Source organism: Micropterus salmoides, unplaced genomic scaffold (genome assembly GCF_014851395.1).
Source record: "Micropterus salmoides isolate LMB-PRFRI ecotype aquatic unplaced genomic scaffold, ASM1485139v1 Ms_hic_scaffold_5, whole genome shotgun sequence".
Lineage (NCBI taxonomy): Eukaryota > Metazoa > Chordata > Actinopteri > Centrarchiformes > Centrarchidae > Micropterus > Micropterus salmoides.
The window spans coordinates 10,930,287-10,958,051 of NW_024044237.1; the positions used below are offsets into that span (position 1 = coordinate 10,930,287).

At 41.1% G+C, this 27,765-nt stretch overlaps 1 protein-coding gene across 2 annotated transcripts in view; it reads left to right on the plus strand.

The window, feature by feature from the left end:
• Positions 1-27,765, plus strand: part of si:ch211-26b3.4 (connector enhancer of kinase suppressor of ras 2) — a 62,334-nt gene that overhangs the window by 24,274 nt on the left and 10,295 nt on the right. Inside the window, exons 6-19 of one of the 2 annotated variants that reach the window (XM_038700401.1) lie at positions 5,105-5,224; positions 5,863-5,922; positions 6,072-6,140; positions 10,198-10,344; positions 14,856-14,983; positions 15,104-15,315; positions 16,696-16,782; positions 17,590-17,798; positions 20,912-20,949; positions 21,059-21,095; positions 22,425-22,473; positions 22,898-23,070; positions 27,002-27,075; positions 27,210-27,281. In XM_038700401.1, the coding sequence (XP_038556329.1) occupies positions 5,105-5,224; positions 5,863-5,922; positions 6,072-6,140; positions 10,198-10,344; positions 14,856-14,983; positions 15,104-15,315; positions 16,696-16,782; positions 17,590-17,798; positions 20,912-20,949; positions 21,059-21,095; positions 22,425-22,473; positions 22,898-23,070; positions 27,002-27,075; positions 27,210-27,281 (1,475 nt within the window). The remainder of the gene's footprint in view (positions 1-5,104; positions 5,225-5,862; positions 5,923-6,071; positions 6,141-10,197; positions 10,345-14,855; positions 14,984-15,103; positions 15,316-16,695; positions 16,783-17,589; positions 17,799-20,911; positions 20,950-21,058; positions 21,096-22,424; positions 22,474-22,897; positions 23,071-27,001; positions 27,076-27,209; positions 27,282-27,765) is intronic. The other variant, XM_038700402.1, reaches the window with a different exon arrangement.

Consider the following 27,765-nt stretch of genomic DNA (forward strand, 5'->3'; position numbering starts at 1 on the left):
TATAATTTAGCTGAATTTCAAACTGCAGTTGCAATGATTCAAAGACAAATTCATAAACACACTGAAAAGAGGCACAGATGTAAAATGTTTGCCTATGTACATGTTTTCTGTGTGGGAGTGTGTTTGAGTGTGTGTGTGTGTGTGTGTGTGCATGTCAGAGTGCTGTGTGTTTTTGTGGGAATTTGTGGTAGAACATTGTGCATGTTAAAGTGCAAGCGAGCTTGGGGCCTTTTGAAAGCTCCAGTTTAGCATCTGTGTGTGTGTGTGTGTGTGTGTGTGTGTGTGTGTGTGTGTGTCTATGTGTGCGTGCATGCATGTATGATGGAGAACTGTCTGTGTCCATGTGTGAAACCGAGTGAGCAGCTAGTGTCTGATCCGGGCTGACAGTTGGACTGGGACACTTCCTGCTGTCATTCAAGGTCAGGTGGAGGAAACCAAATAAAATGTTGGCGAGGGGAGTTCACAGAAAAATATCTGAGCATTTTATGCCAAGAAATAAATCCCAGATCGGATGTTCTGTCAGTATATTGAATATGTATATAAATTAGATTTTTCTATAAATAAAACTAATCCTGAGACTGCATTTAAGATGTTGGTCTCCCTGTGCTACGATGTCCCCCCTGTTGAAATTGCTCCCCTCTTAGCTTTTTGGTCGTGGTTGTCCACCTCGTGGTTCTCGTTTACCTCTGTTGTCACAGGTCTGTAAATGGCACAGTGACATCAGGCAAATTCAAATATTTAAATGGCTCTGCACATGTGTTCACTCACATACACAAACACACACAAAACCCTGGGTGCCAGACTAAAGGCTACACTCAACTAAGACTGTTATGTGTGGGAGGTTTATGTGTGAAATAGGGAGACAGCATGAAGGGAAAGAGAGAGAGAGAGAGAGAGAGAGGAGGTGTTTCTTTTTAGATACTGTTTCCTTCATTATATTTGTTTATATGTGTTTGAGATGAAGTGAAGCTACCACTAAACCATACACCACACACAAACACACATAGGAACATACAAACGCACATATGGGATGAAGATGATGAGATCTGGACAGTATTTCCATTTGGAAGAAGGAAAGTGCTAGTCAAATGTGTCCTCTTAATGGTATACAATTTGTTCCAATTTATTTTCTATTTCCGTGTTTATTGGGAACCATTGCAATATATTGTTTAATAAGAAAAAGAAAACATACATTTGCTCTTTTTCATTTTTTTAATGGACCATGGACAGGGCTATTCAGACAAGTTATCCATTTACTTGGAGAGAAGCCTAGGAGATGAAAATGGACACAAATTAGAAAAGATGTTTCTGTCTTTCTGTATAGGCTATTCCATGAAATAATGTAGCTCTTAAGTCATAGTGGGGTGCGTTACATTTTTGACATGGAATTGAAAACTAACGGGATAGCAAGCCAGATTGCTAACTAATCTGCTAACTAACTACCTTACTAACAGTGCTTGAAGTGGGCCAGGTACGCACCGGTAGGCAGTACCACTACCTGCACTCGACATTTTACTCTATGGCGTACCGGGACTTCTCCCAAGCTGCTGGTACTCTCCACTGCCCTCTCCGTATCAGGGTCTCTGGGCGCTACGTGACGCTCACCTGTTCCCGTTCTCGTCTGCCTGCTAATCTATGTCGGCGGAAAGACACGAGGGAGAAGAGAAGCTCGGGTGCCTTTCAAGCAGCCGTGTGCTGAATGTAGCTCTTCAATGTCACTTTTCATGAACCGACCACTCACAGCCTGGATGGTGCGGGACATTTAAAAATATTGACAGATAGGTGTCGTGTCATAGGGACGCTGGGGACAGGTCAGAATCATAATGTCTCTTTTTCTCACTTTTTTAAAGCTTTTGTTAAAAATGTTCTGAAAAACCAGCTTGCTACAAGGAATATAGAATAAAAAAATAAAACAATGCACAACAAGAAAACATGCAATTCTACTGAAATATAGAAGAAACACATGTGCACATATATATTTTTATATTTTGAATTGTCACCTGACACCTTAACTTTGTTTCCCTTCATATTAATAAAGACATTTCCACCATACATTGGTGCAGAAAATGTCTATAGAATGCAGGAAATTAAGTGTTTAATGCTTAAAGTGTGCAAAGTGTGGCTGCACACTAGTGCTGATAGTGCAGGGGTTGGTGGATGGCAGTCTTTCTCTTGGTTTGAGTATGAGTTAGTGGAAAATCTTTGCTGTGTGTTGGATGTTTGCCATACAGCAGTGTCTCTTAAGCCAAATGTGGGATAAACCACGTGTTTAGTAAAGATGAATAACTAATAACTAACTATCAGAAAACGGCATAACAGACCAGTGATGAAACGTATGTAGTACATTAGTATTTGACAGAGAATATTGTACTTTACTCCACTGATTCAAACTAAAATGTTTTTCACATAAACAGGACCATCTTATGAAATACACATTTTTACAGATTAAACCACCCAATAATATGATAATGACATCATTACTTAAAGTAGTTAAAATGAGCTACACAACATTATTATGCTGCTTACAGTGGAATGCATTAGTAATATCCAATAATAGAAATTACTGTACTGTACCATATTTCCCTGTTGCTTTTATGTTTTATGTAAAGCACTTTGAATTACCTTGTTGTTAAATTGTACTATACAAATAAACTTGCCTTGCCTTGCCTTACTCTAAAAGGATCCAGTTTGATACCTAAGTACAATTAGCTCTTAATTCTGATGTAAATGTTAATGAATTATAGAAACAAATGCAGGACTTTTACTTGTAATTGAGTCTTTTCACGTGGTGGTATTGGTAGTTTTACTTAAGTAATGCATGTATCGCATTGATCCAGTCAGGAATACAATATGAGAGTCTCCAGGGTGCATCCAGCATAGGGTTCAGACACTGTTTAATGCTCTGGTCAGCTCTGTTGTAGCTACTGTAGTGGTAGTTGTACATTTGTCAGCTTCTGCTCAATAATGCAAAACTCACTGCTACTCTGCTCTCCTCCAGACTACGGCCCGCAGCAATCAGATGGATATGGATAGTGTTTGTTGTGTTGTGTGTAGTGTGTGTGTGTGTGTGTGTGTGTGTGTGTGTGTGTGTGTGTGTGGGAGGGGGGTGGTAAGATATGAGCATGTGTGAGTCTGTGTGTCTGATGGAGCGTGAAGTGTGTATGAGTGTGTGTGTGTGTTTTATGTGCATGCATGCATAAGGATGAGAGGAATTACGTAAGACTGTCCTACTTGTGTGTTTTCCCTTGTTTTCTCCCCTTTCCTCCCCGACTCTCCCTCCCACCGCCTTTCTGCTCCTCTCTTCCACTCACCTACTCACCCCCTCCATTTTTCTCTGTGCCGCGCTCTGTGTTGGTTAGCATGTAAACATGCATTGATGTGTGTGTGCATGAGAGAAGGTGTAAGTCGGTGAGGAATGAAAGCACACAAGAGAATGAGGGAGGTGGTGGAGGTGGGGGTGGGGGGGTGGCTAGTGTGCAGCCAGAGCTTAATCCATTTGGCAGTGTACTATGTCTGGCTTTCTGTTTGACTGCTCTTAAACCTCATGTCAGCCAGCCACATAAGTTAACTTTGCCTATAATCTGCGCTCTGATTCTCCAAAGGCGTGTCAGATCCAGGGTGGGTGTGTCAGAGCTGGAGGGGTTGAGAGTCTCTGGTAACTGGCCCTTTTGTCTCTTGGCCCCTGTTAATCCCAGGTCAAGACTATTAGTCCAATGGTCAAAGAGGGATACAAGCAGAGCCAGAACATTGTCACTTGCTGTGGTTTCCAGCTGGAGACTTCACACATTATTTATGGCTCTATAGGCGGGATTAGATATACTCTGCTTCTTCTCTTCCCCTATTTATTTCCCCTTTCGTTTTTTAAATCACAATGTGTTGTTTGGTGTCTGTGGATGCCATGAACAGTCCTGGGTATCCCATTGTGTAATATGTACACGTTGACTAGAACATAATATTATTGTATCAACAGAAAACTAAACAAGCAGTGTAACGTTCAAATAACTGACCCAGAAAAGGAGGGTGTGTATATATATATGCGTGTGTGAGAGTAAGCACAGCATCACATAGCCAGCTCACTGAAGAGCCTCCACCTTTTCTCTCACACTGAATGAATCATAGGCTCTGAGCTATATAATGTGTGTGTGTGTATGTGTGTGTGTGTGTGTGTGTGTGTGTGTGTGTGTGTGAGTCTGTTGAACATCTCTGTTCATTTCATCACTATAATCCGGTAATTGCTCATTAAGATTGAGATCAGAAGATTATTTTATGCAGGGTTCATCACTGTCATGCTGCTTGTGTGAATGTAGACGACGTATATTCTCTTAGATGTATGTCTGTTACGTTCCAGCATACGTGTGTGTTTGTATGTGTGTGTGTGTGTGTGTGTGTGTGTATGTGCTAAGCAGCAATGCAATGAGGCAGGATAACCAGGGTAACAGTCTTTGTAAGCCCACTGCAGTCAGTCAGCCAAGATTAGAAGGCAGAGATGTTACTGATGATAAATTAACTTGCATGCGTGACCAAGCAGACAAATAGCCTGAAAAACAGTCAAGGTTTATTTAGAACAAAGGCAAGGTGATGCTTTTTTATTTGCCGTATTTGCTCAGATGCACTCAGATGGGTAATATGCATTAGAAATTGAAGGGCAGTGTAAAAATAAAATAAAATACAGCTTAGATAATATAACCACTCTGCAATATGTCGCGTTTTGTTTAGCTGACGTGAAATAGCCCTTATCTTCCAATAAAAAATTACAGATGTCACCAAATGAAATCTGTGCTCTGTAATTTAGAAAATGTCATCTGGGCACCCCGGGGTTGGCTGGTATCGGTGATGTGTTGTTCTGTCTGTGACAGTGTCTTGTGGGCATGCCTGTGGACAGACTGTGACAGGAAACAGTTTGTGTGCTGGAGTGATGGAAGTGGCGATGTGGAACAATCTGATGAAATGATTTCTGTTTCACCTCCTCCAGCTAGGTCACAGAATCCCTCGCGGACCAAAACCAATCTCAATAACTTTCTGTCTTTTTCTTTTTGTCACTCACTCTCTCTCTTTTCCTGTCATTTTCCCCCTCTGGTTTCATTACCTGTGGTGCCATCTCCAGTGTAAGACCTTAGCAGGGATATGTGACCACATCATCTCGCTGTCATCAGACTCTCTGGTCTCTCAGTCAGCCCATCTGGAGGTAGTTCACCTTACCAGCATCATGCCCAGTGAAGGACTGGTAAGGACACAGCTGAGCAGACACACACGTATCCACCAGAGCAGTTTTAAAGCAGCACTAATCAATAGTTTTCTTTCAAAGTTAATAAGGCTGTTACATAATTGAATCCAAGCCTCTTCAATGCACAGGACTAATAATTAAATATTCAAGGTGTAAATATGCAACACCTGCCTTTTGCCATCTTATTCATTATTTATTGTTACAGGACTTCATAAAGTCAAAACTTGAGACTTGAATGTGTTTGTTTTAAGTCAAGAGTTTTCAGCAGGTTAAAGTTCAGGTACAGGTGAAGATGAACTGAGAGTCTACACTCATACACTACAACCTTCAAAGTCAATCCAATGGAGCACCAGTGGGAGATTTTCGACTGACATGTTAGACCATCAAAACACACAATGAGATAGTAGAGTTTACAGTGTAAAGACTTCTATGAAGAATCAATCACAAGGATTATCGAAGATGTTCTGGAAGCTTTTTGTCACCTCTTGCAAAGAAACTTCATGTTAGTTAGTCTTTTAATTGGTTACCCATCTGTATAGACACATACTCAGAGATATAAAACATAAATATTGTGTTATCCTGGGTGCTTTCTATTGTACTGAATCCTCCCTCCCTGGCTGTGTGTGCTTGTGTTTCAGGGGATGTATATCAAATCGACGTACGATGGACTCCACGTTATCACTGGCACCACAGAGAATGTGAGTTTTTGTTTTACTCACTCGGAAGCTTGACACTCCGCCAGCCACAATTTATGCTCTCAACTTCCACACTGACAATGAATCCATGCCTTAATATTTCCTGGGTTTGTTTCCATTGTCCTTTTCCTCTCCAACTTCTGCCTCCGCAGTCTCCAGCAGACCAGTGTAAGAAGATCCATGCAGGGGACGAGGTGATCCAAGTCAACCACCAGACAGTGGTGAGTAAAAAAGCTTCTAAACACAACGCGATAGTCATAAAGAATTACAGGAAATGTACTTTCCATGTATTTCCACTTTGAAAACGCACTGCAAACTATCTCCATTCTGTGCTATGATAAGGAGATGTCAAGGTACATTATGTGTGCTACCACCACCACCACCACCACCATTGGCGCCATGGTGCTTCCTGTCCTGTGCCTGTGTCGCTATGTAGGCTAATTAGACTTGCTGCAGGAGCAGATTATAGGACGATTGTTACAAGACCTTTGTTCAGTCCAGTGTGATTGTCAGCTCACTCTTTCTGGAATTTGTTCCCATTGTCGCAAGAAACCCCTGCAGGAGGAGTCTGGTTTGAAACGTGAACCCAGTTCCACTTTCAGACTTGAATAAGTTGTATTTCTGCCTTCAACTCATCACATCAGACAGAAGCACAAAAAATGGGCAGCCATTTTAAATGGAACGGTGCCTTGTGAGAGCATGTGATTGAGCGCGCTGTCTATTGCCTGTGCTGTCAGCTCTGGCACAAACGATTTGTTCCAGCGTTTATTTGAGATTTCTGAGGGGGGAAGAAGAGGTTTGTGTCTGTGCGTAGACGTCTTTTGTGTGCTCCTCTTACGTCTGGATAGATGCTGCTCACGCGAAAGCATGCATGAAGGTGCTGGGGAGTGGCATTGATGGACGTTTGAGGGAGCCACGTGTTATCTCTCTCCCGCTCTCTCCTCGGGGTGACAGTGCAGATCGCACCCTGCCAGGCTCTCAGCTCCAACCCCTCATTACTCCCACCGCTAGACCCTCACCACTCTGATCCCTCACTCTGGGGGTGGAGATAAGCAGGGGGAGACAAAGGTGTGTGTGTGTGTGTGTGTGTGTGTGTGTGTGTGTGTGTGTGTGTGTGTGTGTGTGTGTGTGTGTGTGTGTGTGTGTGTGTGTGTGTGTGTGTGTGTGTGTGTGTGTGATGGGGATGAAGGGGTGAAGTAGCCAGGGGATGCTGTGACGAGGCTGAGCAGGGAGAGTGGGGCAAAAAAGGGAGGAGGAAGGAAAGAGGGACTTTTAGGGAGAGGAAGAAGAGGATGAAAAGAAAAGGAGGGGAGTAAGGGGGCGAACAGCAGAGGAAAGTCTCACATCACTATACCTTTTTTCAAACCTAAATTGAGCTGTTGAGGAGAGAAGATGGATACACATTACCAGCAAACTCTCTGTCAACATCAGGGCTGATAAGTTTATCTAGTGAGGCTCCATATTTAAAAATTAGATTAGGGTGAATATTGAATGAACAAATCCTATTACATTATAGAATCATTATGTAGCCCTATCCCACGTATTTAGCAACAGTGCTGCCTTCATGTCTATGCATAAGCTTCTGTTTGAGACCCACTTCAAAACAGGACTCGCAGTTTTTAGCTTAGCTTCTCTTTTGAGGTAAAATGTGACATCTGCTCAAATAACAAACCGATTGTTTGAAGAGCAACATAATTACGTGGAAGTAATAGCATCTGGGAAAATAATGAAGACCCCGGGGATTTGAAAAACCTCTCCAGCAGCAGTTTATACTCTATTACTATTTCGGTAGGTCTCTCCCTGTTTTCCCTCTGCTTTCTCCATATTTGCATAACAGAGCAGTTCTAAACTGGCCTGGTTAGGATAGGCTTTATGTTTGTTGTTAACATACACTGTGTGCTGTCCAACACTGTGGTGGATTTAACAAGGGTTGAGAAGTTTAGCATGATCAAGGTCCAGTTCAGTTCACTTTCACTTCAATTAATTCAGGATTTCCCTTCCCAACTCTAGCAAAGGCTGTGCTAAAGGAAAACACTTTGAGGACTTTGGCTTCTTTTGTTAAAGCATTAGGTCCACATTTTGGGAAATACACTCATTCACTTTCTTGCCAGGAGTCAGATAAATTGAATGGAACAGATTTAGAAGTGGTACCACTCCATTCAATATGAAGCTTTAGCCAGGAGAGGGTTAGCTTAGCTTAGTTTAGTATAGAGACTGGAAACACAACTATCCTAAACAAACAAGATATAACATGTTAATTAGCTTTAGAGGTACTTGTAGGCATGTTTTATTTACCTATGGACAGAGCAGGCTAGCTGCTTTCCCCTGCTTCCAGTCTCTATGCTAATGCTCTCTAGCTTCATATTAAACGTACAGAGCGATATTGATCTTCTCGTCTTAGTGTTTAAAAAAAAGTTAAATTAAGTGTAGTTCCCAAAATGTAGAACTGTTCCTTTAATAAAAGAAGCCAAAGTACTTTTTAAATTTTTTTATATTACTCATTACTTTTTGTTTTTTGATAGACAGACACTATCGTTTCAGTATGTTGGGTTTGATACCTAGCCCTATTTCTGTCACTCTAAATTACAGTTGATAAATCAGATCACAAATGAATGATCGCAGTCTTGGTGAATCCAAATGTGCTTTTGTGTTCCCCCTTTTGTTTGAGCTGACAGAACAGGACAAAACATACAGTAGCCTAGTAACTTACGTCCGTGGCAGCTTGTGGTGCTGGTGAACGCTGGCTGAACCCAGAGTTCTGGACTGGGCCAGAGAGAACAGGAGACTGGCTGCTAAAGGCTGACATAGGCTGGTCAAGATCACGCCAGGAGTAAGGTCAAAACAGTTCTGTCTGTGTGTGGGTGAGTGTGGGTTAATGTGTGTGAGCGAGGTGGCCTCTGCGGACACGTCCAGTAGCTGAGACCAGTGTAACCAATCAATGGCCTGACGAGTGCTGAGAGCTCTGGAGACAGGCTGGCCGGAACCACGAGGAAAAACTGTAGTCAGCACTTACTCTTTTCTTTCTCTTTTACCATCTCTCTCTCTCTTGCTTAGAACTTTACAATACTTACTAAGCCACCCCTTATTTCAACATGATTTTCAGACCAGTGGTACTAGGACAGTGTGGTGCGTAGTTGTTGTGTCTTGCTGCCTTGGTAGCCACAAAGTTTAATGACTGGTTTGGTGAGGAATATTTAGTTTAACATGTTTAGTAAAGAGGGGACAAAGGGAACACGTCTGAGGCATAGTGGTTTGTTGAGTTTTTATGCAACAGTTAGGTGTGTCTGTTGTGATTATCCTGGATATCACCTGAACCATATAGTGAAGCTAGGAAGCCCACTGTCAACCTTTGCCTTACTGCCAAGGCTGCACAAATTGTTTTAATTTGCTGGTGAATCCAGATTTTCTGAGTCATACAACTAGGTTATAGCTGTTAAAATGTATCATGTTGCTGTAGTGCCATACAGGGAAACTTTCAGGCGTATGCTTAAACTGTATTGTTTTATACTGAGAAGTGTGATTAAGATTTTGTTCACCCCACTTGTATTGATGTGGCTATACCAAATATTAGAAACACCCGTAATTACACAAAACAGTACAACAGTACCACAAATTTTGGAGGGTGCAGTCGTTGAATCAACACCTCTCTAAAACAGTTTCAACAAAAACTGAACATGATAACCATGAAGGTACGATGTATTACAGGGCTGAATTCATTTCAGCTAGGTGTATAAAAACTTGAAACAATTAGGCCACATTCAGAAGAATTTAGCAACCAATTGTGGAGAAAAATATTTTATGGGCTCATTCAAATACTTTAAGCACCAAAGTTGTTAAAGATTGTTGAGGAATAAAATAAATTTATTTATATGCCCCACTGTTCAGGAAAAATGTTAAGCTCTTTATAAGACACATGGTGGTGCTTCATCATTAAAAAGTAGTAGTGGTTTTCCCATGCGTTTGGTCTGACTTTATACCACAATTCACAGAACATACAGGTCTGAAAATATAATAGAGGTAATCGATTATATACAGTATAAAGAATTAATATGGTCCTTGTAACTCCATGTTAAATAGTAGCATGAGGTGTTTTAAACAGGTAGTATATGGACATGTATGGAGTGGTTTGCAGCAACAGTATAAAAAGCTTAATTTTCGTGCGTGGTGGTTTTCCTCAACAGATTTGGTTGCTCCCAGTGCATCGAGTAGCCTACCGCGCGTGTGTGTGGTTGTGGTTTGTAGCCGTTGTTTCGATAGCCCAGTGTGTGTGCTCCTCAGGTTGGCTGGCAGCTGAAGAACCTGGTCAACGCTCTGAGAGAAGACCCATGCGGAGTCATCCTCACGCTGAAGAAAAGGCCCCAGAACACCCTGAGCTCCACCCCGGCTCTGCTCAGGAATGTCCGCTGGAAACCACTGGGTCTGCAGGTAAACACCAGCAACACGTGGACGCCTTAACTCCAGTATTATAACAAAATATTCCCCGCATCCTGGGCCTAAAAAGTGCTGATTCAATGACATGCTGCTCTCCAAATAGTACTGTATTTGAAATTTTAACAAAGGAGCAAGAAATTGAAATTCAAACACGCTTCCAATCAGTATTATACATGTACTATACCTGAACAATTGTTGTCCTTACAGTTAAGGTTTTGAGGTAGGATGGAACTGTGTTGTACCTCTAGCTTAAAATTTGACTCACTCTCAGCTCTTGCTTTTTTTTTTTACTGCCCACACTCTGTGTTCTCCTACTGGCATTTTAAACTAATATTTTCAAAGGACACTTGTTCACTGTTTGACCTTGCATCAATCCTCCAGTTGAGTATTTCAACAAATCTCTTGTGGGGGGTTTTCACAGCCTGCCATATTGCTGGCACAGTTCAAAGCCATTCACAAATGTGTTGGTAGCCAATCCTCCACCTGAAGAGATAATATGCATACCAAAAGCATATTAGTTTATTTAGAGATAATCCAAATTAGAGTTGTTGGTGGTGGTGGGGGGGGGGGGTATATATATAATATTTGCACTTACACGGTTGTGGCATGGACTTCCTGCTCAGGAGAGAGTACAGGGTCACCAAAGGGTCCATCCGTGCTCCCACTCACATTCAGATTTACTGTGACTTTGCCCCAAAGGAGATCTCATTTTAAAAAGGGAGTAAACGTTCACTATGTATAAAAACGTGGAACAATTGTTTGACAGCTTACAGCTCTGAGCGGGTCTACACATTTCACTTAAGGGCAAATACTTTGTAAATCCGTCACTCACACAGACTTCAGAAAGATCACTCACATTTTTGGTGCACAGGAAGAAGAAGATGTGCTGAGAAGGATAGAGTAGGGGTGAGGTGAGGGCTAGTGTGATGCTCTCTGAGTGCTTTGTGAAGCTACGTCTTGTGTCTACATGTCTGTGAGCATATAAATGCAGTATATAGCAGTATGCATATGAATCTATGCTGACACGAGAGACTTACAGAGACTTACAGATTCACAGTGTTTTATGGATATGGTTTCTAAAATGGCCTAGAAACCATGTAATAACCATACTGCAACTTCATCACCCACTCTGCCTGTAACAACAAGGTTGCTGCCTTGTTAGATCATCGCTCTAAGTTGTTACCATGAGCTTATTGTTATATTTGCTGCATACAACAGCAGAGGATTGTGGGAATTCTACCCTGATGGGCTGCTAAGACACAAGCGCGCCATGAGCGCCCAGATCAGAGCGCAGAGATATCTGTGGGAGAAGAGAAAGGAGTGTTTTAGATTTGTTCTCTCTCAGAAAGACTGGAGCTCTTAATTATTCATAAGCAACTACAGGCAGCTCCACTGGCTCTGAATCAAGAGCCACTACTCAGCAAATACTGGAGATAATGCACTGAATCCAAAATATCCTACTAAACAGCCGGTGTGTGTGTGTGTGTGTGTGTGTGTGTGTGTGTGTGTGTGTGTGTGTACTGGGGCCGATGGGTGTGCACACATTTCGAAAGCATGGCCGCTTGTTCATCTGTATGTGTCAAAGCAAGTGTGTTTCTGTGGGTTCATGTTTGTGCACGCATGAAGAGAGATGTTTTCCGTTATCAGTCGCGTTGTTCCTTTGAGAGGTGAAGGAACTGGGTCACTTCACCACGTAAGCTCAGTTCAGGATACATACGTACACACGCTCCCAACACGAACACACATTACAACACGTATGCACACTCGTACCTCTAAGCCTGGTTTTAGAGGAGATGAATTGGACGGCTGTGGAGTTTAGCCCAAATGTGGCAAATGTTCAGCTGGATTAAAGCTGAATCCACAAAGGAAACAATTTATCTCTCAAATGATCATGTGATTCCAGCCCCAAAGCCCTCCATGGCAACCGCTTTTATTCCACTAACTAACGGCAAATATCTCTCTCTCTTTCTCTCTCCCCTTTCCTGTTTTTCTTTTTGTGCATGTGTGTCTGTTTCGTCTGTGGCAGGTTTGAGTAAAAGAAATTGTCTGAGCCATCAGTTAGAATGATGATGCTGGCAATGATTTTAACAGATAAACTGAGGATTAGAGTGAGACTGCATATTGTATGCATTGTTGTCTGCCTCAAAATGTGCATGCAGGGAGTCATTTCATGCGTGACTGGAGGTCCCATCAGTGTCCACATCACAGTGTCACACGTGCCACACATTATCCACAACCCTGCTTCCATAAATGTATTATTAGATACATAAATAATTAACCTTTGAACATGCATGCTATTTTGGGCAACATGTATTGGCTATTGGTATTGAGTTATGCATTACTAATAGGCCAGATGAATGGGTGAGGGGTTATAGCATCTTTGATGTCTTACCTACAGTATCTTCTTTTGGTCTACTTTTGTGACATCTAAAGCAACTTAAAGTCTCTTCAAAGATTATTTCAAATATAAAAGTTTGATCTAAAATCTTTATCATGATAAACTACTCCATAACAGTAAATGTAACAATAACTGCTTAAAAAACAATGTCACCTGAATATCCATTTAGTAGCTGTTTCTCCAACTACCAGATCATATCCCACGGTCTTTATCAGCAGAACATATGGTTAGATGATGTTGGTTCTTGTAGCTATTCACAATTATATGAGAACTAAGGTAATCTAATCTAAGGTATGCAAAAGTGTTTGTTTTTGTTTTGACAGCTATATCATTATCTGATTTGTTAAACTAACACAAATTCATATTGCTGTCAGCCAGGCTCCAATTCATACTAAGCTTAGATTTAATATAAAAAAAGTTTTGACAGCAGACGTGTCACAGTGAGAAAAGCATGGGTGTAAATGATGAAATTAATTATGGCTGAATTCCGTTTACCTACTTAATTTCCAAGGTAGTGTGTATGCTGGCTCACTGTCACACTGTTATGACTTACCGGGACACTTGAATAGAGCCATTGTTAATATTAATATTATTATTAACGCCTCTGCTTTTCCTGCTGTGTTGTTTTTTTTTTTAGCCCCTTACATAGTCAAAATATCAAGTTAAGCATATTATAGTATGTGTTGTGAGTTTGCATGTGCGCATGGATGGTGGTGCGATGGGGAATATTGGTCTGGGGAAAGTTTGAGCAGTAGATTTTTTGAGTAGTTTGGAGTGGACACAGCAGAGTTCAAATGGTTTAAGCGATGTTTTAACAGACTGGAATTGCGCCTGCTGTGAAGGTCCCATTTCTCTCTACTTCTACCCCCCCCCCACCCCTCTTTTCCATGCAGGCAGCAGTGGGCTGTAATCACTAAATTACTGTTTTCACTCTCAGCTCCAGTCACCACACTGCACAGCTCCCCCTCCTCGCTCTCCCTCTCCTGTACTCTTTCCCTCTGTCTCTCTCTCCCTTTGTCCTATTTCCTTTGCTCTCACGTCCCTCTCTTTCCACCCCGTCTTCATTATTTATTGTGAAGCCGTCTTACTGTAAGCTGCCTTCTTAAGAGGAGGACGGTGAGAGAGAAAGAGATGAAGATAGAGACAGGGCCCGGGGATGGAGGTAGCAAGGAGGGGGGTAGAGGAGGATGGAAAGTTTGGAATATGAAATGAATTTGCCTAATGCACTGCTGATGAAATGATGAAACAGTGGGCTTCCTTAATGAGAGCGTTGCCCGCCTCGCCATCACTTAGGCTCTCTGTCTGTTTATCCATTCTGTCCACACTCCCATCTTCTCTCTAAAATGGAGCATCCTCCTCAGACATACAGTAAAACACCTCATTTTTCAAAACCTGGAACACTCTTCCTCGGGGAGAAATTGTATGCATGAGCTGCGCGTTTGTCACCCCAGCTGTTCCGGCGGAGAACAAATATAATTCACTTGAAATTTGGCCTGAGTTTCCATGACATCAGAAGCGTGGCATCCTGTCCTCACGGAGAACTTGATGACAAATGAATCTACATGTCCTTGAGTTAAGCAGAGGTAGGAGGCCACGCTAGCTTTCCTCTGTCCTCTCCTTCTCTTGTACCACGGAAGAGGGGTGAGGACAGAGGAAGAGCGGGGAAAGGAGAAGAGAGGAGAGGAGAGGAGAGGAGAGGAGGGGTTGTCATGGGAACAGACATGGAGAGCCCTGTGTGAGTGAAGAGGCTTGAGACAAAATGACAGAATAGCGAAAGCGATTGAACGTGGGAGAGGCTGCACAGTCAGACGGATATAAAAAAAGAGACAACATGCACAACATGGCAGCTTTGAGGAAATAACTCTCTTGTTTGTAATTCAGTGTTAAAATGAGTGCAGGCTTCAGTACAAGGAAGGAATTACAAATAAAAAAGTTCCTTTTCCATTAACTGTGTGCTTTGTTTGTTTTTTCTGTGAAGCAGGAAAAGATCTGATGCTCATTTTTAGCATGTTGTGCTCCGAGGTCCCCTCACCATCTTATTATAATTCATTAAAAAGGTGCTCAAATAGTCATTCTCTCTTTCTTTCTCTCCTCTTTCTCCCTTCAGCCAATCCCCACCAGCCCCACCAGCACCTCCCCTACACCCGGTGGAACTTTGGGCATGTCCAAAATGGACGCTCCCAGCATGCAGGACGTGTATATCCTCTCTCCTGTGTCTGGACTCTACAGCACCAGGTCAGGCGCTTGCACACACAGATGTTTGATGGTGGTGATTACGCTGATTATTATGATCCAGCTGATGACAGCGATGATGGTGCTGATGATAGTGATGATGACAACTCTGCTCCCCCCCAGGGAGGAGCTGGGTATGATGTCATGCGACGACATCAGCCGCTACAGCGTGAGCTCCCAGTCGGGCTCCAAAGGTTCTGAGGCAGTCAGCTACTACCTGGACCAGGACAGCGGTCAGTTCTTCTCCCTGCTAGAGGGAGACGGACCCCCTGGGCCTGACTATGACAGGGGTCGCAATACAGGGGTTCGCCGGCGGGACAAGACCCCCACCCATGGTAAGACGGAGAGCGCAAATCAACAGCGGGAATGGGGCAGTCATGGCTGTGGCCCTGTGTTTGTTCAGTAGAACAGCATGTTCTCTCCCACCGTTTTCTCACCTTTTTCTCACAGCTCCTCCTTATGTGTTCATCACTCACTTCATGGCTCTGCTTCTTTGTGTCCTTACCTCGCGTGCACACCTCACAAAAACACTGATCACACGCCACGTCTCTAGCACCCTGCTCCCTGTCTGCCCCACCACCTGTGTCACCCTTGTCCAAGACAACTTCCTAGACATCCTTTACCTTTTTAGGAGACTCTCAAGGGGCCTATGATGGGCAGGGCAAGGGTCATGTGCATCGTAAGACTATTTTATGGTCGCCTTGCTAGCTATAGGCTACTTGTACTGTAACGCTACCATCACTGAAGTAGCAACCAACACAACTGGACAAGTCACCTATATTTAATTAACCACATTTAAAGCCAACCTAATCAGTGTTTTTGTATTAACAACGGGTCAGTGACAATGTATTATGCAAAAGGGGTCACTCACAAGTCACGACCAGCCTTGCAGAAAATTATCACCCGCTCCTGATTCTGTACAAGTCTACTGAGATTTTTAGCCTCTTTTTGCTCATCGTTTTGGTTTTCCAGCCACAAACTCGACACTTCAGATACAGCAGGCAGCAGTTTTAATAAAAATACCCTTTTACCCGACTTTAAGCTACATGCCCAGCAGCAAACGGCAAAAAGGTACAACTAGCTGGTGAACATAGTGAGAATTTAGCTGCTAAAGAGCCAGATAGTTCCTTCAGGAGCTGGTAGGGAACAAAACAGACTTCAAATAAATGCTAATGTTGCTCTGTGTCTGCTGTGTCTGCTTAAATAGGCAATTGTTTGCTACCTCGTTCACCGTAACAACTTTATAATGTGATATTAGATTGAGTTTTCAGCTTATTCTGCTTCCGTGCTGGCAAAAATCAATCAATGCCGCTTTTAAGGATACTTTTGACACCAGTTACTTTCTAATTTCTGTATTATAGTCCTATCACAATTTTTGTCCAATATCACCAACTCTAACAAAAGGCACAGCTCTAACACAAAACAGTATCTCAATCAATAATCATTTCAAATGTAACCACTTTTATAAAAACCTCTACTGTGCTCTGCTGCGAATATAAAACTAACTTGCCTAACAGGCCTTGTGTCATTTGCCTTGCGCGTCATAGCAGTCCCTCGAGTCTCCCGTCCTGTCCCCCTCACCTGCACACACTTTGTCTTATCCTGTCCACCCCTCCAGCTGTCTCCCACGCTGTCTCTCAGTCACCACCTTCCTGCGACACCCCCACTACCCCGCCCCCCTAGGCGACTCTCTGATTACTGATTGGTCGTTCCAGGTGACCTCAGGCCTGTTTCCATGCCTCCCGAATATAACTGGATGGCCGAGGCCAAGGAACCCAGCTTGGGCAAGAGAGGGAGCCGAGGTACACACACACACAAACACACATGCACTCAAAAACACAGCCCCTCACACACAACACAAACGGGTCGTACTGGTGCCGTGCTTTGCTCCATACTCGGCTCAACGCATTTCAGCTCATCCTCTGGTTATCCATGGTGGTGTGGTTGTGTGAGGATACATATCTGCCAGGTATGTATCCGACAGAGTGACAAATAAACATAAATGCAAGGAAATTGCATTTATACAGCTGTTCTGGAAATGAGGGTATTTCTATGTGACCAATACTTACCGGCTTCACCGTTTTGCGGGGAGACTTGATCTGTATTCGACCGAGGTTCCTTCACTCTACCATCAGAAAGTCCATGAATAACATTAAAGCACAATACCACTGTCAGGGGATCTGCCTTCCTCCTTCTCCTTCTCTCTCTCTCAGTCACTGTTTTATTTTTTCACATTCAAGTGTATGGATAGTAAACAAATTAGGTGAGAAGCTTTTTTTCTATCTGGAGCAAACGCGAAATAAAACTTTCTGTGACCGACAAGATTTAGCAGTAGTGCCCTCCAAATCAGCATAATCATTGCAAACAGATTAGCTGTATGTCCCCAGCTGTGGATCCATATCAGATACTCCAGCTCTGCGGCACTTTCATCCCTTTCTATTGGGTTTTTATCTGTAAGGGTTTATTCACCCTCATCTGTTTCTACTCTGGGGTTTTCCTCGACTCCACAACGCTATCTACGCAGTGGTTTTCCTCCCTCTGTCATCCGTTCTCTTGAGCCTGTCCATCCTCTAACTGCTCCATCCCTCTACCTCCCTTCATCCCAACAGATTCAGACAACTCCCTGCTGCGTTACCTTAGCGACGACAAGATCCTGGTGATTGAGGAGGAGCCCGAGGGTCCGGGCAGAGAGAGTCGGCGGGATTCCACCAGACGTTCTCGGCGCAAGAGCCGCAATCCCAGCAGCCCTAGCTTTCCCATTAGCCCCTCCATGCTGTCCTCCACTCTGCGCCTAGATCAGCCACCTGATCCTTTGCCTGTACGTACACAGCTCTTAAACTGGGTTTTTAAAGTGAATTTTATCATTTATATCATTTATGTGAGTTTCAGCTGCTCTCTATTCTATATATATAATCATCTGCTCATCTTTTTCCTTCATGTTATCGACCGAATGTCATCCATTCGGTCGATAACATTCTAAAAGGCTATATCAGCCGCACGTATACAATTTTACACCCAGTTAGTGGAGGGCTAAACCGGAAGTTAGCCTGCTCGGCCATCAAAAGGTAACACAAATGTGCGGGGTGTACTCACTTCTGTGAGATACTGTACTTGCTCCTTAATTATCGACAACATAGGCAGTTTATTTTGAGTCCATCCGACATATACCATCCTGCTGCTGTAAATATTCGGCAGTGCATCAAATGTGTATTAATTTACTGAAAATTGTCCCCAGGTATAAATAACTATTTACACCTGTTTGAGTGACATTTGCTATAAACTACAGAGCCCAAATGTTTTAGAAAATTACTGAGCCCTTTGTGAAAATGAAACTGCCAGCATGTAAAGGTGAGACATAACTCCGAAGAATAAAACATAATCTAATATAGTGTTGGTTGGACGTTTTATGTGATTTGTTAACATAATAATAATATAGAATAATTCCAGCCTTCTACTTTAAAGTCACCTAAAAATTCTGCACACAGTGACTTGTTTAGATACTGTTGTTTATTGTGTGCATGCATGTTTTAGCAGACAACATACAAGTGGCAACAGTTAATAAGCATTGAAAAGATTAGTCAACGAGATGGGTCTAATGCGGTAAACGAGGAAGAAAAACAATAAAAAAGTAATGAAACACAAATTTGTATTCCTATTTTGTACTTCTATGTAACATTTGCTTCCTTGTGAAATGTTGGTTAATTTTACCCCTGTGGGCCTCAAACTGTTATTTAAATTAAACCATCTGAGATGTTTAGAGGGCAAATCTCTCTTTATTCGAACTGTTAACTACTCATAGACATCTGAAATGTGACAAGGAGCCCCAACTAGACACTGGGTTTTTTTGTAAGCTAAAAATGGAAACGATGTGTTATATTTTAGCACCTTATCACATATTGTTTTGTATGTAAAATCTGGATTTATATCTATGACAAGGACAATATCTCTGAAGCAGCTAAATATAATTTAGCCATTATTCATTTTATTATTTATGTTTATTTACACCAGTGCTTTAACTACTGTGACATGTCAAAACGTCTGCTGGGAAAAAGAATTATAAGTGGCACTAAAATCACCTACAAGACTGTAACCCTGACTCACTCACACAACTTCCTTCTTCTTACAGTCTATGTCTGTGTCCTCTTAGAGGGGAACTCTTTGTGACTGCAGGATTGGTCTCGGTGTTCACAATTTCACACACATAGTTTTACGTGTGTGTTTATGTCAGGTAGAGGAGACAAAGAAAAGTGAGGATGATCAGTGTCATTGCATGGCTGCCAGCTTCACAGATTTTGAGACAGTGACACTCTCAGACACACCCCTCTGTAAATTCTCTCTCGTGCACACGCCAGTACACACACACCCCCTCCACACACACACACACACACACACACACACACACACACACACACACCCCACACAAGTATACAGAAACAAACACACAGTAGCACACAGGAGTGCATTTGTATGCAGGGTAGCCATCTCACGACTCATCCTAACTCATCCTAATATCCCCATCTCCTCAGACACGCCTGAGTCTAAATAGGAGTTTATTCTTGACAAACTCACACACTTGCACGCGCACGTACACACACACACACACCCAAACACGTATCCCTGTGAGCAGGTGTATGACTCAGCATCAGCCAGACCAATTACAAGCTCGACTGACAGACTGGGCTTAAAACACATACACAGCACGCTAACAGCTTAGCTAACACCAGCCCTCTCTAACCCTCTCAGCTGTGTGTTTCTCATGGTGATGACTCATATCTATTCAGTGGCACATGAAGTACACTATCCTGCACTAACAAGCACACTGACCTTAATGCCCTGCTCATTTTCTCTCTCGTATAAATCTTTTCTATTAACACAATACACCAGCATTTTGCAGAAAACACATAATTATTTTTTATTGGAACTTAGGCCTACTGAGGGACAATTTGTTGTGACGTTTCATGTTTTGTCTGGCAGTCATGTAGTGTAACCGTAGTGCATAGTGACACAGTGAAGTTATCTCTAGCATCCAGAGAAGGTCGTTATCACTTGTGTTGCAGAATGGCAAATTAATGACAGCATGGATGGATTATAACATGATGGGCCCCTGTGCCTAAACCCTGCCTGCTGTGGATTAAGGCCCTGAGACCCTTCCCAGGGTCCGCGAGCTTATGCCTATTTGTTTATCCGAAAAAGCTTTTTTGTGACCACACTCAGAGCAGAGATTAGCCACAAAAGTATTTTCATAATACCCAAAATGTTAATGTTTGAACATAGGAATATTCAAACAGGCTTAAAAAATAAAAAATAATAGCAGTATTAGTACCTGTACTCTACTCTACTTTTTATTAAACATGTGACAAAAAACACTAAATACGGTTAGCATGGCACTTCTAACTAGCCCCTCAGTTGAAAAAGGCTAGTTTTATATACATTCAAGTTACAAACTAATACTAACTGTACTTATTTTACTTGCTAGTATTGTACTAAATTGTGTTTCACTTTTCTGTTTTTTTTTATTTAGATAATTTGTCACATAAAGCATCTTAGTAGTTAGAGTATAAGAAACGTTTTCTCTTTAAACAAAATGTATTATCATCATTATTAGTAGTAGTAAGTTAGATATACTGTACATCATCCTCATGTCACCTCATTTTTAAATGTCACGAATGTCAGTATAACAGCTACAATTAATGGATAAATTTATACAGTATCTTAATGTAAAGGGGGTAACACTTTAGTTATTTTAAAAATATGCCAAAGTTGTTTTTTTGACTTTCAAATACACCACAACAGCACAAGCAAAGCCACACAACATGATATGATGATTACAAACAAAGGTGCACACAAGCATTGTCTATCTGTGTGTGGCCATGTAAGTACAGAGGGTTTCTAGAAGCACTTTAATTAAGTCTTTTTTCTTCTGTCACTCAGCGAGGTGCGGACACACTGCGAGCAGACACAACCGAAAGGTGAGTTTGTGTTAGTGGTTGTTTGTGGTTTGACCACATGGTTGTGATTGATGGAAGGAGTTGTAAGAGTCGTTTGTGGTTACGTTGAATTCTGTCTGTGCTCCTGCAGATACTCAGGAAGCTCAGGAGCAGCCTCCATGAGGAAGGTATGGGTTGTTACATTGCTGTGTCACTGACTGTTTATTTCTTAGATGTTTTATTTACATTTACATATTTGCATTTATTCATTTATTCATTTAGCTGATGCTTTTATCCAAAGCGACTTACAATTGCTATACATGTGGATGGGTCACAGTGTTGGATTGAACCCGGGTCTCTCACACCAATCTTATCCATTGCGCCACTGCCACCCCAAAGCACTTTATAAATATATGCATACCAGTTCTGATATATTTATTTACCTGCTTTTAAACAGTGCTGTCTTTCCAGTATAGTATTTGATTCTGTATTGAAACCCCATTTCAATAAAGCAACAGAGGCTTCAGTTACATCAACAATCTCCTACCAACCACACATGGAGATTGATTGTGTCCAAATAATCGCTTAACATACAGCCAGACAAGAATAGAAAAGACGCCTGAGATTAAATCCATTCATGACTGTAATGATTAAATAAAAAATAAAAGTCAACTGAGGTAAATTGCTTTCCATATTTAGGTTACTGTGACACAGGAAGCTGTGTTAGTCATTATCCCTAGCCTCTCCTCTAAAGCACTATGAGTTGTATTATGCAATGAGTCAGCTCAGTTAGATATTTATTCAGTATTGTTACCTAGATAAAGGCTAACAAATAAAACACTATTCTTCTTGAAAATGAAAGTTTTACTATTCACTATTATTTAGTTGGTCTGGGGATGACCAGTTGCTTATGGTGGTTCATGCTAGCTAAAGTTAGCTAACTTTTGATAGTTATTTGTTACACTAAATTTTAGCATTTACCTTTACCACTATTACCATTGCGGCCCTAGTAGCTGTTTTTCAGAAAAAAAGTCATGCTGCTGGCATAAATACAGCAGAGAAATTATAATCAACAAGGAATTAGGCCTTAGTGAGTTGATTTCATCACCAATGCCTTTTAATATAGTGGGCGGAAAATTTTAATTCACAAACTAAGTACTGAAAGTCATAAACCTTTTTCATGCATTTCACTGTTTTTAATTCACTAAAATAGCAGCATGGGTGCAGTTTACAACATCCTGACATCCATTTAGTGTTTTAGTCTCTGTGGCAGACAGCTTTCAGTTCTCCATCACAGGTTGTAGGTCATTTCCTGGCTGTAGCAGTTTTAGTGTTGCGATCCCTCTGTGCCTGTAATCCTCTCTGCTGTGTTCCTGATAAAATAAAAATAAGCTATACATGGAGAGTGAGCTGGCAGCAACCTCTCTCCATGCATCAACACCAACCCAGAAAGTTTGCCTGAACATGTCTTTTTCAAAGGGTGTTTGACCTAACATCTTTTTTTCTCTCCCCTCCAGTCTTTCCATTACACCTCTCTAAGAACGAAAACCAAAAAGCGAAGTAAAGGTAAACACCTTGGTGCACTTGCTCTTTAGATCTTCTGATGTATTATCTTTACAGTTCAGTGCATGTATGTGAGCATAGGTAGCTCCAGAAAGAGCGTACCCCCAAACTGTATATCAACCTAAATGTCTGAACTCCTACTTTACAGGTGTGTAAAAAGCTCTCTAGTTTGGAGCGATTCAATAGTTCACATTGCTTGCTGATTTACAGGAAGAAAGTCCCACTGTGAGCTACTGCAGACTTAAAAAGAATCCAGACATTTGGATTCAGCCTGTTAGTGCCAGACTGGAACCACTAAATACATGGCCACGCTTCTACTTTACATCCTAGTATTTTTCTTAATTCATTTCTGAAAAGTTGAAAGGTACTAAAAGTTATTACTGAAAGTTACTGTCAGTATTAACGCTGTTCTTTTCTCTCTATGCAGGTTCCCTCACTAGTGCCAGTCGAAGGAGAATTTCGTGTAAGGACCTGGGCCACGGTGACTGTGAGGGCTGGCTGTGGAAGAAGAAGGATGCTAAAGGCTACTTCACCCAGAAATGGAGGAAGTACTGGTTTATCCTCAAAGAGTCCTGCCTTTACTGGTACACCAACCAAAATGTAAGGAATCACATTCAACTGTCATTATGTCCTGAATCATATTGTCAAACTCCTCTAGTTTACATCAGGCTCACTTCCTCCATGCTTCATCATTGAGTTTTTTTTAAAACAAGAACAAAACTAATGTGCAGTCAGATATTACAGCTTTAAATAAATGGGCAATTAAAGATCCACTATTACACATAAAGGTCAGTCTACTCTCCGTGGTATTACTCAGCATGTAAAAACAGCTGTATGATGTCTTCTGTTGTTTTTAAGGGAGCTTTCTAAAGTCTGAGAAAATAACTTGGATAATGTTATCAGGGTTATTTTGAGTTAGGATAGAGACTTTAAATATTTGACAACAAATCTGCGATATAAATTGGGGACATTAGGCCTCATGCAAGAACATTTCATTTCATGAAAATGGCACAGAAGAATAAAAAGAACAACTTTACAAGCTCTGAGATTGAAGTCCTGCTGGGGTAGATCCATAAAGAAAAGTCTATCCTTTTTAACAGCTTCAGTAGTGGAATTAAGGGACTTGCTAAAGCCAAAGACTTGTCATAATATAACAACATAACATTATCAACAGGCATAAAATGGACTTACAGAAAATGAGATTTGTCTCCCTCTGCTCCTGCTCTTGTATTTTCCTTGTCAAAATGTTGTAAATGTAAGTTATTTGAAAGGAGGTGTCACACAATCATGTTCAATATTTTCTTTTATTCAGAAGATGATCAGTTAGACTCTGCCCCACAGCCAGGACCATCTGACGCTTCATATCACCGTCGCCTCCCACACAGACAAGTGGTGTCTTATACACACCAGGAGGAAATGTTGAAATGTCTTCAAACTATGTGTGCCACATTAGAAAAAATGTCAGACAGCCTAGCGAGCATAAGTGATGTGTTAAAACATTCTGATGCCAATAAAATGTAAAATAATTCTAGTCTAAATAAAGTAATTAATTAATTAATTACAGCATGATAGCTTAACCTAAAGTCACGCAATTAGTTGTTTCCTAATCACGATGGCATTTTGACGGTGTGGTCTATGTAGTGGATTATCTGGCATGTTCTCTGGAGGTGCTGGATGGTATTGGAACGCCTTCATTCATTGCAGTATTATGCAATATACAGCATACTAAAATAATCTGACATGCCTTCTCTGGAGTGTAGAGCAGCTTGCCACCAGCTGTGTCGAGGCACATCCACTTGGCCTTCAAAATTCCAATTGTGTATTCTACCACAGCACATGTGCGTTGTATGACGCTCATTGTATGACGCTCATTGTATGACGCTCGTGTGACACTCGTTGTATGAGCTTGTCTACTCTGTGGATTGACTAGAGGTGTCATGAGCCAGGGAGCACTACCTCAATCACCTGGAGAAAATTATCGTGATATACTTTTTTTCAATAACAAAAATAAAATATTATAAAAATAAATATTTTATTCTGTTCACTTGAATCAATTGTTTTGAATGTTCCACCTCAGATTTGTGAAGTGATCCACTGTGTTTGCCATCAAGTGTTGACCAAAAATCAGCCTTTAAACTCGAAAGAAATAACAATTCAATACACCTGTATCGTGATTTTATCTATATCGAAAGAAATAAAACTTTTTTGCAAAAACGTAAAAACATTTTTGGCCATATAGTCCAGCCCTAGAAAATGACAAGCCACTTGCCAATAAGCCAGCCATCTCTACGGGCACATTGCACAAGACACGTCCCAACCACACTATTCTGCAGAACAAAGGATGGCCCCAGGCCATCAGACAACGGCCTTTAGCGAGTTGTATCTTGCATCTGATTAAATTTAGATGTTGATGGAGTGATACTGCTTGCGATTGAGGAAGGGGAATGCATCAGTGGAAGGCGCTTTGATGAGTACATATGGACAGTCTATTGCGCCTACGATGTTGGGTAGTCCAGTAATGGCATGAAAGTGTACAGAAATTTGATGTACATGGGTGATAATCTGATGAGGGCTTTAATGACCATGAGATCTGACTCCTATCTCCCTTTAGAAAGGTCCTAGAGCCAGGTATCTGATTGTGGCGAGTACCTGGACATTTGGTGGAATAGGGTTGGATCGGCATGTCTGTCGTGTTGACAAGTCTCGAAGAGTTGCAGATCTAACAAGTTGCATGTTCATAGAAGCACATCCTGTGGTAATCTAAACCACAAACAAAACACAATGATACCAGAGACAAACAGTTCAATATCTAATATGAGTGGAACAATGAACACGCAACGAATGAAAAGTGCAGCCCAACTAAATACACCAGGAAGGGTGGACATAATGACAAACACCAAGGACAGAACAAATTCAAAGTAAAACAGGAAACAGAATGAATGAACAAATGACATAGAGAAAACACAACAGACAGATGAGACCACACAGATACAGGAAGTGAAATATGAAAGACATCAGAAGGAGGACTAACCAACATAACCACAACAAAAGACTAACACCAAAACCCTAAAACCATAACATTAACATTCAGTTACTTTATAATTTAAGTAAATTTGCAGTTTGAGATGTTCATATTAATATTTAGCCAATTTAAATGGATGCTATTGTTAGGCTGTATGAATACATTTAGAAATATATTATAATTCAAATTGCAGAATCAAACAGGATACTGTCAACATAATTGTGTTATTTATATACTGTATTTTAATATACTGGATTTGATTTTCAAACTCAAAATTGCTTCAAAGAAATGAAATACATAAACCATTAGCGAAAATCTTAGGTTGGAATAACAGCATATTAATTGAACATGACTCCTAGGACAGATCTGCACCATAAAGTATGTTCATGCCTAAAAGAAAATTTTAATCACTTGTACAACAAATCTGTTTGTACGAGTGGTTCTTGCATGAGGCCAATTGACTTTGAAAGATGACAAAGATTGACAATGGGAATTGTAGGATCTAGACTCACAGGGACTCCTTCAAGTTTGACCATTCTTTAAAAAAGCGTAATACTAAATTGTGTACCCCTTTTAAAACAATTGAAAACAAAAATGACCCTGTAATTATGATGTCCCCATTCCAGGTGAGAAAACAACACATCACAACAAGACATTAAGAATAAATGTTACAATGCAACATTTATAAGTTAATTTTCCAAGTTATTTTAGAAATATTTTTGCTGGTAAGTGTTATCAATTAATCTCATGATGAAATAAATTGTAGAAAAATGTTGTTAGTTTTGGGAATATTAGTTAATAATAGTTATATGTGTGGAATCTATTCAGTGTTGCTTTTCATCACTCAGAATCTGTTTTTATGTAAAATCACAATTCTTGCATTTGTGCTTTCAGCTTTCATCACCAGGGAATGTTGCAACTAACACTCATTTCTGCCAGTTATTTTCTGGATTAATCAATTAATCATTTGGTCTACAAAACATCAGAAAAGTGAACAAAATATATTATGAAAGAAGAGGACAAAGCTTTAGCTTTAGCTTTTTGATTTTGGTTGACTTAAACAATGCAGTGATCTAAATAGTTGGTGATTAATTTTCTGTCGGTTACAGCTCTAATTCAAAGTAGTTGATCTGTCCAGTGCATTTAGAGCATTTTGACCTCATACAAACACAAATCTCACTGTAAGACTTGAAGATAGGGTATAGATGTTTGGATCAATAGATTATTGGAATATTTGTAATATTATGAAGAAAAGAACAATTTACTCTGACCCAAAATTAACTGTAAATGTGAGTCTGTGTACTCAGGATAGTCATATCTCATCTATCCTTTTATGTCAGGTGGTGAAAGGAGTTTATCTCAGCCAATATACTGTAAACAACATATGCTGTTTTCATATGCTTTACGACAGTACTACTATCCCAAATAGAATTGGTATATCAGTTTGTATGACATTTTGTTCTCTGTGTTGATGATGTACCAACACTCTCCATCTGTCTCTGCCTGCAGGATGAGAAGGCTGAGGGCTTCATCAGCCTCCCAGAGTTCAGAATAGACCGAGCCATAGAGTGCAGAAGGAAATTGTGAGTGTCCCTCACATGCCGCCAGAATTACTAATCAAGCACATTTGCTCTCACCCACACAACACGAACGCATACAAACCTACCGCGCATAGGCGAAAACACTAATCAGTCTCCTTCTCCCTGACTAACTGCAGTGCCTTCAAAGCCTGTCATCCCAAAATCAAGAGCTTCTTCTTTGCCACAGATTGTCTTGAGGAAATGAACAGGTGAGTGAGTGGGTGTCTCTGTGAGTCTCTGTGCTTGTGTCTTAATGTGGACAATAGTCAGATGCAGGGGACATCATGTGTTCTTTCATGAATATTTTAACTGAGTAAACCAAGTTTACACAAGAACAACAACAGCCCACACAACACTGCGCATGAATAAGGCATGAACCTGACCCTCTGGTGTTAAATGTAGAACTGTGCGTGTGTGTGTGTGTGTGTGTGTCACGTGTGTGCTTGTGTGAGAAGGAGATCATGGTGATATTTGCAGGAGCGCCATCTTGATGAGTTCTAATTATCCACACCTCTCCTCAATGACACGGGGCGATAATTGGGGGAGATTAATTAACCAGCTATATTTGACTTCCATACTGTGTTTGCCAGTTCATGTGGGAAAGCGTGGTTGCACACATTTTTACATGCATTTGTGTGTGAATACATGGGTGTTGGTGTAGGCAGCAGACAAATGTCCTTTTGTCTGAAAAAT